This window comes from Lynx rufus, unplaced genomic scaffold (genome assembly GCF_022079265.1).
Source record: "Lynx rufus isolate CCGP_SWC_20201006 ecotype Redwood Valley unplaced genomic scaffold, mLynRuf1.p SCAF_7, whole genome shotgun sequence".
NCBI lineage: Eukaryota > Metazoa > Chordata > Mammalia > Carnivora > Felidae > Lynx > Lynx rufus.
Window position 1 is genome coordinate 70,804,948 of NW_025814889.1, and position 15,161 is coordinate 70,820,108.

General features: G+C 37.9%; 1 protein-coding gene across 1 annotated transcript in view; it reads right to left on the reverse strand.

Moving 5' to 3' along the window:
* ADAMTS20 (ADAM metallopeptidase with thrombospondin type 1 motif 20) overlaps positions 1–15,161 on the reverse strand; it is a 171,366-nt gene that overhangs the window by 25,060 nt on the left and 131,145 nt on the right. The window contains exons 30-36 of the mRNA XM_047067167.1: positions 10,765–10,938; positions 10,510–10,680; positions 6,140–6,340; positions 5,321–5,450; positions 4,574–4,668; positions 4,394–4,488; positions 3,283–3,416 (exon numbers count right to left, since the gene is read on the reverse strand). Coding sequence (XP_046923123.1) covers positions 3,283–3,416; positions 4,394–4,488; positions 4,574–4,668; positions 5,321–5,450; positions 6,140–6,340; positions 10,510–10,680; positions 10,765–10,938 — 1,000 coding nt within the window. The remainder of the gene's footprint in view (positions 1–3,282; positions 3,417–4,393; positions 4,489–4,573; positions 4,669–5,320; positions 5,451–6,139; positions 6,341–10,509; positions 10,681–10,764; positions 10,939–15,161) is intronic.

The window sequence follows — 15,161 nt, forward strand, 5'->3', positions numbered from 1 at the left end:
TAAGCAGAAATCCAAAAGAAGGAGTAAACCATACAGGTAACTGTGCCACAACTGTTCCAGGCAAATAGAACAAAGTGCAAAGGCCTTAGGCAAGAGTATGCTTGAAGTGTTCAAGAAACAGCAAAGAAATGAGTGTGTCTGCAACAGAGTGTACAAGGAAAGAGTGTGGAAAGAGAGAGCAGAGAGGCGTGGAGATGGAGATATCATGTTGAGTTTTGTTGACCATTGAAAGTATTTTTTATTTTCCTGAGTCAGATGGGAAATGTTTGGAGAGTTTCGATCAGAGTTCAAGGTTGTCAAAAAGATGAAATGGGGTAATGTATAAGATATGGCATGGCTTATGTTTCATAGGATCACTCTGGCTTCCCTGCTGAGAATCTAGGTCAGGAGATGGGAGAGTCATGCAATACTGAAATAGCAATACTATAATTTTAGTAGGCATGATAACCCAGGTGAAAAAATGGTGCGGACTCAAACCAAGATGGCAGCAATGAGGTAGGGAGAGAGTAATTTTTGATAGGTGTCTTAGCTCAGGATGCCCTAACAAACCACCATGAACTGGGTGGCTTAAACAACAGAAATGCACTTCTCTAAGATCTGGAGGCTGGGAGGTGTAGGTCAGTGAGCCCGTAGGGTCAGGTTCCATTGAGGGCCCTCTTTCTAGCTTGTATATGGTCACCCTTCTCACTGTGTCCTCATATGGCAGAGAGAGAGCTCTGGTGTCTTCTCTTTTTTTTAAAAGGGCATTAATCCCATCATAAGGGTCCTACCCTTATCTAAACCCGATTATCTCTCCATTACCAAATATCATCACATTGGGGATTAGGGCTTCATCACATGGATGTTGGGAGACATGATTCAGTCCATAGTAGCATGTATGTTAGAGATTCATCTGACAGAATTTGATAATGGATTGCATGCAGGTGTGAGAGAAAGGGAGAAGCTAAGATGTTGCCAGATTTTAGCTGGAGTAACTAGGAGACTATACGTGCCATTTACTGAAATGATAAAAATTTGAGATGGAAGGAGTGGATGTGGGAAGAAATACTGAAGGCAAAGTTTTGCATACTTTGAGTTTGAGATGCCTATTAGGCATTCATGTGGATTTGCTGAGTCAAGAGATGAATATTAGAGTTTAGGATAACAGTCCAAATTGGAGATATATATTTGGGACCATCATTTGAAACCTATAAATAGAAAGAGATTCCCAAGGGGTGACTGTGTCCTAAAGCTTTTCAACATGCTGTAGAAGATGAAGAGTAGCCAGTCAAGGCGAGAAACAGTAAGAAAGACAGGAGGGAGTGGCCAGGTCAGGCACAAAGTGATGAGAGCATGGGGACCTGGATAAAATGCTGCTGATAGATCAAGTGAGATGAAAACTAAATTTGTCACTGGATTTAGAGAAATGGAGATAGACCTGATGATGTAAGAGAGAAGGGAAAGTGTGCTGAGAAATGTTCTTGAGTAGGTACAATGTGATGAGCCTAGAGCACAAGAGAGAGCTACCTTAGGTGGGAGCAGGAATAGTTCATTCACAGTAAGCAGGAGAGAAGGAAGTCAGTAAATAAAGGTTTGGGTAGGTTGCAGATGGCGTGGTTGTAGAAATCCTGTTCCAGTTGTTCTTACTTTCTCAGTGAGATAGGAAGCAAGATCATTAGCAATGAGTAGATAAAGTGGAAGTGTTAGAAATTTTAGAAATTTGCAGCAAGAGGAGAAGATGTTCAGCATTTAGGGGGTTGGGGGTGGGAATAAACTAGGGGAGGCAACAAGATTACTCAGCAGCATGAAGGATTCTCATGAGCTTAGTAGCCATGCATTTAGGTGAGAGCAGTGAGAAGAGCAGTGGATGAGGTACTACACTCATGTTTCATGTTGCAAGTGCATCAGAGAGGAAATATTTAACTGAGACTGGTTTTTGACACCCAAATGTGAGGAAAGAAAAGAGAGACTAGGGAGTTGAAAATGTATGCATTCAACATTATATCCTTAGGACCCAGTCTAATGCCTGGCAAATGGCAGGATTGTTCAATAAAATCATGAATTATAGCAACTTAATAAACAGCAAATAAGTTACCAAGTTCCCCTTATGTACTTAGCAATGCTACAACATACATTATTAATAACAACTAGTATTTACAGAGCATTTACTATATGTAAGACACTTAATAGGTATGTTACAAGTATTATCTTTTAATCATCACCAGAAAGGAAAAAAGAAGGATAGAAAGAAGAAGAAAAAAATCTGAGAGTCAGTTTCTCACTATACAGATGAAGGAATTTAGGTTTAAAGAGATATGCCCAAAGTTAGGTAACTGGTAAATGGAGGCAAAGAATTTACTCCCAGGAGTTCTAACTCCAGAATTGTAAACATAACAGTATAATGCTTCCCCACTGCAGTAACAGTGGGTGTTCAGTAAATGGTAGCTATTATTACTAACAATAGTTATCATATGACTGTGATTTACAGATGATGTACTCATGCATCCTCTGTCTCAATGATTTTTTGTTTCTTTTTATAGTTTATAAAACTATAAACTATGTTTATAAACCCATGAAACTGGTGATTCAATTGCAATTTATAGTTTCTGTTTCTGAAATGAACTTCTTTGCCTTTTCTGGTAGGAATGCAACTTCCAGGATGGCAGGCTGCTTCATATACAGTGTGTATCAGGTTTTATAAATATGTTTTGATTTGGCTATACTCTGAATTACTTCCTAGAAAGGCAGCAGGTCCAGAATCTGGGATCTGTGGGTGGGACTTTATCTCTAAATGCCAGTTACTAACTGTATAAACTGAGACAAGTGACTTAACTTTATAAGTGCATCTTAATTTCATCACTTGCAACGATGTGATGCAATTCTGCCCTGACTAGTACAGAGTTATAAAAAAGATCAAATGAGACAATTTATGAGAAAATACTTGACAAACTGTGAACTGAAACTGATGTTAATAATCACTCTAAGCCCTGCAAAAAGCTTATACAACTATGTTGAGGATATTAACTTCCTTGCCCTTAATGTAATTGAGGATTTTAAGACAAAGGGTTGTATCTTGGAAAGGCAACATCTTATCACCGTCATTACCACAACGTTTTTATTTAGGATCCCCATGGTCCATGTCACTGCTAAGAAATTATGTAGCTAATAACTTCTTTTAAAAAGTTAGGTAATTGTTGCACAATGTGAGGCCGTTCTCTATACTTTAGCTATCATATACACCAGCATATTGTTTGAATTTCATTCGCAACTAGAGGCTTTTCATTTTGGAGTTGCAGCACTTACTTTTAATTTGCATGGAACTGAGATCAATTCTTATTTTGCTGAAAACAGTGTGTCCAGCCGCCAGGTAGTCATTTTTACACTCACAGTCTTGCCTCCTACTTCCATTAAAAGGACATTCATATGGATTTTGTAGTCTGAAACAACATTAGAATAATTTTAGTATGCAGTAGTTATCCCATCATGTAGATAAAGGTAAACTTTGGAAGTAGGAGAGTAAAAGATACACTTCTTCAATATTATAGTGTCAGTAAGCTAAATGAGAAAGATGTAAAAATCACCAAAGATTAATATCTGATTCTCAACGGGAAGTTCAAGCATGGTTTATGGAAAAATATTTTAGCTATAGTTCTCCTAGATTTTATTATTGTTATTAATTTTCTTTCCTTTTCTAAGTTTATTTATTTCTTTTGAGAGAGAGAGAGAGAGAGAGAGAGAGAGAGAGAGAGAGAGAGAGCGCACAAGCTGAGGAAGGGCAGAGAGAGAGGAAGGAGAATCCCAAGTAGGTTCTGCACTGTCAGCATGGAGCGTGATGTGGGATCAAACTTACAAACCATGAGATCACAACCTGAGCCAAAATCAAGAGTTGGTCGCTTAACTGACTGAGCCACCCAGGCACCCCTTATTAATTTTATTTCTTTTAAAATAAACATAGCTCTTAAACTCTTCTCTGTTGTCCCACGGCTCACCTTCTGTGAGCCCATGTTAATATTCAAGTCTTTATTTAAAATTTTTTTTCAACGTTTTTATTTATTTTTGGGACAGAGAGAGACAGAGCATGAACGGGGGAGGGGCAGAGAGAGAGGGAGACACAGAATCGGAAACAGGCTCCAGGCTCTGAGCCATCAGCCCAGAGCCTGACGCGGGGCTCGAACTCACGGACCGCGAGATCGTGACCTGGCTGAAGTCGGACGCTTAACCGACTGCACCACCCAGGCGCCCTCAAGTCTTTATTAAACAGGCCTGGACAACATCTGGTTTAGGTCCTAACATGTTCACCTGCTCCTAAATTACTTGTCCCACTTGTGAGCTATTCTAGTATCACTCTGAAAGCTGGAACTTCTAATTCTCTTGGTGGACCATAAAAATGCACAGATAAGCCAAAATCTCATACCTAACACCATACACTTCAGAAAAGTTGTCTTCTTCACCTTTAACCAATGATATATATTCCTTGGGGTTCTCCAAGTGCATGCCTGTGCAATAGATCTAGAGGGAAAATACAAACATCTAGAAAAGGTTTCTCCAGTCAACGGCCCATGTTAAAATCAAATACAAACTGCTTTCAAAATACCTTTATTATTCTTCCCTTAATGTTAAGGTAATAGTCACCATCCATGGTAATGTTGTTTTTCACTTGGATTTCTTTGCAGCTGGTAAATATTTTACCTTCAAGGACAAATGAATATATATCAATAATGAACAAAGAACAAACTTAGCATGAATTTAGCTCAATCATACTAAAATTGTTATACTCTGAAAAAAAAATAGACATTTTGTTTTGTGGAACGCATGACTACTACAAATATTTATTTTCAAAATTGTTTTTAAATTTTTTCTGCTTATGGGACGCCTGGGTGGCTCAGTCGGTTAAGCGATCGACTTCAGCTCAGATCATGATCTCACAGTGCGTGGGTTCAAGCCCCGCGTCAGGCTGTGTGCTGACAGCTCAGAGCCTGGAGCCTGCTTTGGATTCTGTGTCTCCCTCTCTCTCTGCCCTTCCTCCACTCACACACACACTCTCTCTCTCAAAAATAAACATTTAAAAAAATTTAAATTTTTTCTGTTTATTTATTTTTGAGAGAGGGCAGGGAGGGACAGAGAGAGAGGGAAGGACAGAATCTAAAGCAGACTCCAGGCTCTGAGCTGTCAGCGCAGAACCTGACGTGGGACTCAAACCCACAAACCATGAGATCATGACCTGAGCTGAAGTTGGACACTTAACCAACTGAGCCACCCAGCCACCCCTATTTTCAAATTTTAACTAAAACTTCCCAGGAACACCCAGGTACTAGGTAGATTTTTAAAGTCTATTACTTACAATCATTGACATAACACTTCTTTTGAGCATCTGGTTTTAAACGCTTTAAACATAAGTTACTAGACCGACCATTTATAGACACGCATTCCACTCTTCTCTCCATTTTCCCAGCTCCACAAGTCACTGAGCACTGTGAACAGGATACAGTGATAGATAATGTTAGATAATAAGGCCAGTAAACCCATATTTTCTCCTTTCAGACTAGGCCCCTTTGGAACAAACTGGTGATCCATAGTGGCTAGAACTATTGCAGATACAAAAATATCCTGGAGGCTGGACAATCACAGGTGAAAGTAATCCTTAGGCATGAGCCAGAATCTATTATTTCTCAGTTACTGTCTTCTTTTCATTTATTTTGTATAGTTATATCAACAGTATATTGTAAGTACTTAACAAGCATTATTGATGATGGTTATTAAGACTATAAAGTTTTTTCTCATGGTTAGATGCTAAGATTACAAGGCAATATTCATTCACTTGCTTTCTATCAAATAGAGAATGGAATATAGTGCCAATGACTTTCATTACTCATACATCTGATCTATTTGCTTCTTCACTTAACCAATAAATATTTCTTAAGCATCTACTCAAAATGCAAACCACTGTGCCAAGTTCTCTGAGGAATAGCAATAAGTTATTAGTCATGGTCCTTGCTTGTAAGCAGGCAAGCATAGAAAAAGAGATATTTATACAAGTAACTAATAGTGGTTTTTAGACAAAAGCGGTATGAGACAATCTAGTTAGCGGTGCAGATTACCAGGCATACTAAACCTAGAAACTCTCATTCAAAAGGTTTTAGATTCATAATTATATACTGACCTTGCTCCATTTTCCAACTTTCCAAGTGGCCACATGCAAACAGCTCCTGAAATTGCATTTGTAAACCTGAGGGGAAGGCAGAACAGGGCATTCTCGATAGTCTATAGGCCAAAGTTGATGAAGCTTATATTTCTCAGTAGACCAGACTGCAATGCAGTATGTAATCCTTTGTCGGTAACTAAATCCGCAGTTACCTGCACACTGAAAAATATACAATTATAAGGAGAGAAAAAGATGTCCTTAATCTTAATTAGGGCCTATGTTTGCCAGGTGCTTAATATATACTGGACTATAATCTAATTTATGAGCCTCATTTACAGATGAGTAAACAAATGTTCAGAGACATTGGATAACATTTCCAGAGTTGTACCAATAAATGGAAAGGATGCAGATTCCAGCTAGACTGTCCATTTGTAGTGCCTGTGCTTTTTTGCTTTTGTTTTCCATTACATTGCTAACAGTTTAATTGGATAAAGCTTTATCTCCTGAAAGTCACAGCTTCAGAGAAATGGAACATATTACGGGTTCTTATCTAAAATAAAGAACATTTATTATCCTTAACTTACTAGTAATTATATATAAGTTAGCATACATTTATCTTAATATATATACTGTGATATATAATACCATTTGACTAAAACAGGTAAGTGATGTTATTAAAGATGAAAAATAGGCAAATATATTTGTTTCCAGCAATGATGGAGTGACAAGAAATAAGTTGCCTTCTAACCTGAAGCAGCAGAAACGTCTGGACAAAATGTATCAAACGATGGCTTTTAAGACATTGGACATTAGGCAATAAAGTATAGTGATACCCGGGAGATGGAATTAAAACAAGTGATCCCATAATTGCTCTAGCCTACTATTTTGAGAGTTTCCAGATCTTGGAACAAGAAAAGGAAACACAAGGGGACAGCACGGTTCCAACCAGTATACACATACATGTGAGGACACTAACCGAGGCCAAAGAATGAACAAACCAGAAGTCTTACCAGAAATTACTATATCTGGTACTCACATGAGACCAAATATAGTGCCTGTTCCCTCCAGCTAGACTGGAAAATCTTATATACATGGGACAATAGGTAGAGTACTCAAAAGGGTCTCGCCACAGTAGAGGGGAATAATTAACCTTAGATTAAGCAATGTACTAGCCTGACCTAATAAATCTTAACAGCAAGGCAAGAAAGGATCAAATGGTTTCCAGACAGAGTAACTTCATTCCAGAATGAAGCTCAAAATATATGCATATGAATAAAAAAAATAGCCAACAGCCAAAAAGGTAAAATTCATAATGTCTAATATGCAATTTAAAAAATTAACTGGCATGCAAATAAGCAGGAAAATATAACCTATAATGAGGAGAAAATCCATCTATCAAAAGAGGTCAAGAGGGGGCAGTGAAAAGTAGGACCTCTAAAAATTCTCTCCTCCATAACAGCAATGAGAAAACTGGCAAAATTTGTCAGAATTAACTTTCCCAGAACTCTGGAAATTAACCAAAGGCTTGCAACAATCCAGGAAGCATTTATTTAATAAACAAGCCTAAATTTCAGGATGAAGAGGGAGCTTTGTGGTGTTTTGACTTACCCTACACCTATTTTCCCCTCTCTAGCTCCACAGTAGCCTTGAAAGTCCACAGCCCTGCAAACATGGTGAAAAGAGCAGCCTGGTAGCCACAAAAGAGGCACAACTGGGTTGGACATTTTTCAAATCCCCCTTTCCACATAATTGTCATAATTTGAATTGCTTGATGGCTTTCTAGAAGATCCCACCTGCAAGGCTTTCTTTCATTCTTTCTTCTTTCTTCCTTCCTTCTTTCCTTCCTTTCTTTTTCTTTTTTTCTTTCTTTCTTACCTCCTTTCTTTTCTTTTCTTTTCTTTCCTTTTCTTTTCTTTTCCTTTAACTTCTTTCTTTCTTTCTTTGACTTGACCTGACTCAGTGCTAAAAGCCTTTTTCCCCTTAGGGACATTTATTGAACCCAATTAAAAGCCACTGTTTAACTTTGCAGCTCCCAGAACAGGGATAACAGTTGGAGCAAAAAATAAGCCAGATTAAAAAAAAAAAAGGTTAAGAGGAAAATCTGGGAAATGAGATGTCTGTAATGGCAGTGAAAAGCTCCAATATATTCACAGAAACCTAGAAAGCTGTGCACATGCATAGGGGTGAGTTCATGTCCCGGACTGCACACATGCTCAGGAAGCACCTGGGACAGGCCTACATTTTCACCTCTGGTTGACATCCAGGCCATGCACAAAAGCAGGACAGTAAGCTTAAGGACGAGTTGTCAATTATCTGGCTGAGTGTTAAAGGTTCCTACACAGAGATTCTTGGCAAAGGCTGGAGATTGGTTCCAGGTGTCTAAGGAAATCGCAACCCAATCATTAGCTCATAATTAAACTAATCAAGCAAAACTTCGGTGATTACATGTGACAAAGAGTACAGACTTTACAGTAAGTTTAAAAAAAAGTCATTAAATAAGAAGACAGCAACAACCATATGTGCTGGGGTGGAGGGAGAAAGAATTGAACTATAACAAGAAAAGAGATTGAATTAATAATAATAATAATAATAATAATGATAATAATGATAATAAACTTCACACAAAGGAAAGCCTAGGACCAGAGGCTTCACTGGTAAATTCCACCAAATGTTTAAAGAAGAATTAGCATTAAATTTTCCAAAACTCTTCCAAAAGAAAGAAGAGTAAGGGACACTTCCTAATTCATCCTATGAGGCCAGTATAGCCCTCATACCAAAACTAGACAGACAAAGATATGACGAAAAAAAAAAAAAAAAAAGGAAGAAAGAAAGAAAACTAGAGACCAATATCTCTAATGAATGTAGACACAAAAGTCCTCAACAAAACATAAGCAAAACAGTTCCAAAAACAGATAAAAAGGATTATACACCATGACCAAGTGAGATTTATTCCAGGCATGTAAAATATATGGGATTGCAAAATGGTGCAGCAACTTTGGAAAACAGTTTTGAATTTCCTCAAAAGTTAAACAGTGTTATCATAATACTCAGCAACTTTACTCCTAGGTATTTGCTTAAGAGAATTGAAAACAAATGCTCTCAGCAGCATTATTCAGAATAGTCCAAAAGTGGCTCAACCCAAATGTCCATCAATTTATGAATAAACCAAATGTAGCATATGCCTAAAATGGAATATTATTCATCCATAAAAAGGAATGATGGCTGATATATACTACATCATGGATGATCCTTAAAATACCATGTTAAGTGAAAGAAGCCATATAAAAAAGGCCACATATTGTCTGATCCAATTTATATGAAATGCCCAGAACAGGAATATCCATCAATGTAGAATGCAGGTAAGTGGTTGTCTGGAACCAGGGGGAAGAAGGCAATGAGGAATGACTACTATTGTATATGGAGTTTCTTCTTGGAGTGATAAAATGTTCTAGCTGTAGATCATGGTGATGGTTGCACAAACTTGAGAGCATAATAAAATTCCCTCTATGTGCACACACATAGACATTAGAATTAGCAGAGAAGGACATTAAAGAGTTATCAATAACTGTAGCATACTCAAAAAGTAGAGACATGGAAAATCTAAAAAAGCTGAAATCAAACTTCTAAAGATAAAAATTATAGTCCCTGAGATTAAAAAAAAAAAACAACTGCCTGGGGATTAATGGCAGATCAGACATCACAGAAGATTTTAGTGGACTTGGAGATATCCATATCCAGATATCCAACTGGATTAATGTTCAATAATAAAAAGGGATAAACTATTGATACATAGTACAACCTGACTGAATCTCAAAATACTTAAAGTCACCAAAATCATGAGACAAAAAGTAGTTTCTATGGTACGATTCCATTTACACAAAACTCTAGAAAATGCAAAATAATATAGTGAGGGATCACTAACATGAAAACCATATTAGGTTATCTGTAGTTGGAAGGGAGAGGGGAAGGAATTATAAAGTCACACAAGAAAAATTTGGGGGGTGATGGAGATGCTCTTCATTTTGAATATAGTAATGGTTCTATGGGTGTATACACTTCAAATATGTGTGGTCTATTGTTTGTCAATTATACCTCAAGAAAGCTGTTTTTAAACAGCAGGCAATTCCTCAGGGCCAGTTTGCCAACCTGTTCCTGGTGGTTGCTTTCATAGTCGGCCGCAATTGACACTTGAGAACCGAGCTAGAGTTGAACATACATGCTGCTATTACTCTCTCTGCACCATCCATGCGTGGTTCCATTGCTTAGATTGCTCTGAATACCACTATCTGGCCCCACAAATTTAGACCCAGTTTCAACCACATCAAATGTTAGACTCAGTTGTTTTTAGACTCAGGAGCAAAACTTCTTAACTTTTTTCTTTGCCTTACCTGTGATGAGTCTCCTGTTACCACAATATACTTGCAGGAAGGGTTCCTGCATTTCTTGATTGAAAGAGGTCTGGTGGAAGGTTCACAGAAACTGTCATTCACTTGAATGTTTTGTGCATCAATGCACTTCACTTGCCGATGTGTCTCTTTTTTATGACATGACGTTGAACACTAGAGGTGCAATGACAAAATAGGGTTTTTTTTTCTGTCAGTCTTTTATGCAGTGTCTCTCAAAGTTTACTTCTCAATACTCACGTTCAGCCACTCTCCTGCCACCCACTGGTACTGCATGCAGTCCTGATGCCAACATTGCCGCTGAAAATCAGGCCGGGTGGATCCAGCACACATTTCTTCAGCCACCCGACCAACGCCTCTCAGCCGACAGTACACATCCCTTTGCTGAACTCCAGGACCACAGGTCACAGAGCACTACAAAGACGCCCGAGTGAGTTGAACAATTAGCGAGCAAATATCAAATTAGGTAAAGATAGCAAAAGAGTGCCATGGCCTATTTTCTTGTTTCTTTGAAACATAGCCTGACGTTACATCAGGCATTGGGTAGAATAGACATGCAATCAGTATTTTTAAGGCTGTCTGGGGTGAAGCATCTATACAAGTACGCAAATAGATTTTTATATTGCGGTACCTACTCAAGCCTTATGGAAACCATGACAAACTATACGAGAATTTATACCAGACACTCCATCCCAGTTGAAAACTATTCTGACTTCAACATTCTTAATATCTACAAAACTCACTGCACAATGAAACTATTCTATTACATTGCTTTTAAACATCACTTAAATCCTGAGACTGTATGCATAATCTCCCTTAAAGGAACAATAATTTCCAAGATTGTGTGAAGCTAACCTTTATACTTGCACCATTACAGTTTGGGGATCCAAATATTTGCTAATCTGTTGATTCATGATTGTGTTTCAATGGACAAGTGTTTGGGGAAGCTGATTGTACAAACTGTAAACTTAGACAATCTTGCCATAGCCTCTCAGGTTTCCTTTTTCTCATCTGTTCAAAGATTTTGTGTTATTTGTAAAATTTCATAGGATGTGTACCTGGATTTATTGCTAACAACAGTTCTACCTGTGACCAGCAGCGTTGAGGACCTGAGGCTCAGAGATGGTAAGTCACTTGCCTGTGCTTCTGCCTCTATAAGGCAAGATGAGGGGCGCCTTGGTGGCTCTGTCAGTTAAGCGTCAGACTTCAAGCTCAGGTCACGAGCTTACGGTTTGTGGTTTTAGCCCCACATTGGGCTCTGTGCTAACAGCTCAGAGCCTGCAGCCTGCTTTGGATTCTGTGTCTCCCTCTCTCTGCCCCTCCTCTGCTCACGCTCTCTCTCTCTCTCTCAAAAATAAATAAACATTAAAAAAACAATTTAGAAGGCAAGATGAAGTTCAGTTCTTTCTGACGCCTTACCCTAAGCTGTCCTTGCCTTTGGGGGATGGGGAAGGAGCTGGTAACCTCTCTGGGCCCTTGCAGTTCTAGAATGCCAGCTCATATTTACAACACAGCTTGACCACAACCAAGAGCTGTGGTGCCAACATTAATAAAGTATGGAGAACGCCCAGTGATACTGATAAAATTTGTGAGTTTGTTTCATATATATATATGAAATATATATGAAATATATATATGAAATATATATGAAATATATATATGAAATATATATGAAATATATATGAAATATATATGAAATATATATGAAATATATATGAAATATATATATACATATATATACATACATATATATATATATACACACACACACATATATGTACACATACACACACACACACACACACACACACACACTCTGGGTTATTCCAGAAATTATTGGAAGTCCTACTGAGGAATATCTGGGGTTGCCCCACTGTTCCCACCTGTGATATTGTTAGGGTAAAAACTCAGGTCTTGCAAGGGCACCTGGGTGGCTCAGTCAGTTAAGCGTCCAACTTGGTTTCAGCTTAGGTCATGATCCCATTTGTGAGTTCCAGCCCTGCATCTGACTCTACGCTGATAGCATGGAGCCTGCTTGGGATTTCGCTCTCCTTCTCTCTCTCTCCCCATCCTCAAGTCATGCTGTCTCTGTCTCTCTCAAATGAATAAGTAAAACTTAAAAAAAAAAAATAAGGTCCTTCACCAAACTTTATGTTTCCGTAGGAGTCTCAGAGTAACAAATTTCTTTTTCTGCAACAATAAATGTATATACCTGCAGAATATGGATTTACCATGAATGAAAAAATATTTATATCCCACAAAAGCTAAGAACTTGTATACTTGAATTTCTCTTACAGACTGTTGCAGCATTTCATTCTAAATGCACTCGAAAATTTAGTTTTCTTTCTTGTGTGTACAAGTAATAACCACTGACTTGAAAGACAGTTTATATATATGTTTTAACTTATGAAGAACAGTATACATATCTACATAGCTTACATTTACCTTCATTCTATGCGTAACCAGTTGAATTGTGTCCTCATTGAGTGCTTTCACAAAACCCAGCTCCTTTGTATGGAGAAAACAATAATTTAATGTGTGTTCGGTGCAGGGCACAATATTAAGCAGACTAAAATGTCTAGATGTAGTTTAGCTTATCTGAACCTCTTTTGAAAATGTGTAGCCTATAAAATATGGCTCCTGCAAACATTTTCCAGGGATAATTTCAGAAATATAAACTACATTTGGAAAACTTCCTGCCTCTAAACCTGAAAAAAAAAATCCTGGAAAAAAAGAATTCACAAAACACAGCTTAGCAAGTTGTTCTATCAGACAATTATAATTTTCTGAAATTCAATAAGCCACAGTGGTTTATTGGTCCCTTGGTCATAGCAAAAAATTCACTGAAAAATCCATTGTGACCATGGGTAACTACTACTGTGGACCTCTTCCCTAAAAGGAAAAAAAAAATGGTCTACTGCTTGAAAGAAAACAAGTAACTTTTTGTTTTTCAGTTTTTTTAAGATAAGAATAGAAAAAAGCAATTTGATGCAATTTTAGATTTGAACAGAAAAGAGAATTTATGGCTTACATGAAATATTTCTTAACCCAATATCATCAATAACCCTAACTGAGAGATCCAACAAAAACTTTTCAAATCTCGTCTTAATCTCATGGACGCATTCAGTATCACTGACCACTTTCTGTGGAGCCATTCTGGCTTCTGTGATTGAAATCCCCCTGGGCTCCAGGTACTCTATTCTTTTTAGATTGCTCCTTCTCAGAGTCCTTACCTGACTCTATTTTCTCAGGTCAGCCGTAAATATTAGCAGATTCCGGGATTCTGTTTAGAACCTCTGAACGGTCTGAGCGTATACACCCTCTGAACGCTCTGAGCAATTTCTTCTACGCACCAATTTTTAAAATCTGTTCTCTCCAGCCTTGATCCTAATTCTGACCTCAACATTTGCATTTCCATGTATTTACAAGAATGTTTTACGTATTTACAAGAACTTTCCTGTGTTTTCTACCTAGATATGTCAAAGACACCCCAAATTCAACATTTCCAAAGCAGAACCTTTGCCTGGTCAGTCTCCCCCACAGGGGTGGATGCTATGAAGATAGGATTACTCACTCTTTAGTCAAGTGACTTACTAGAATGACCTCTTAAGGCACACCTCTAACTCTAAAATATGTATCCTTACTTAACAGCTTCATAGAACTCCAGATTTATAAGCATGTTACATATTATCTTTTTTTAAAATCCAGGTAACTAATGTGAAGTCAATGGGAGACCATAATTACAAGTATAACACAGATACTGAATGCACTAACTCACCAACACAGCATTATTTAATTCAGACAGGAACAATCAGACGAACATCCGATTTATACGTAATGTACTGTAACTGCACAGGCTGGCACTTGAAAGACTTGACAGTGGAACTGGAGAAGGTGAACTTTCACCAATCCACAGGTACTGTAGTCATTTCAGCAACTGCTAGAAATGCCAGAACGTGCATTGCAAAAGTAGGTTCACCAAGCTGCTATTTCATAAATTATTTAAAATTCAAATAGTGATGTCTTGTCTCTTGATGCATTATTTATCTTTTTTTTTTCCAGTAGACTCCACACCCACTGTGGAGCCCAGTGCAGAGCTTGAACTCATGACCCTGAGATCAAGACCTGAACTGAGATTGAGTAGGACGCTTAACCAACTGAGCCACCCAGGTGCCCCTATAATTTCTTAATAACAGATTTAGGTTTTGATTTTACCATAGTTATTCTTAATTGTGGTCTATTTCAGTGAGTCAATAATGTAGCAGCAGTATTCTCAATAGTAGAACGTTTGGAGTTAGGAAAGATTCTAGGAATGTGTAACTTCCATTTCTCTTCGATTTTGAAATTCCTTTTACAGCAATAGTAAATGAATGACCATCAAACCTACCTATACTTTCATACCCTCAGTCTGGGTATATTCGCCATATCCTGAAAGCAGTCATTCCATTTTTGGGTGACTCTAAAGTTAACAAATACTCGCCCAGACTGAGCTGAAATAGTCGTCTTTAAACATTTACCGACCATCTGGAATCTGTCCTCCTTTCCAACACAGAACAAATGCATATTCACTTTCATGTGAGAAAGTATAAAGGGGTAAGTCCTAAAACTGTGGCAGCTATTTTATGACCAGTAGGAGC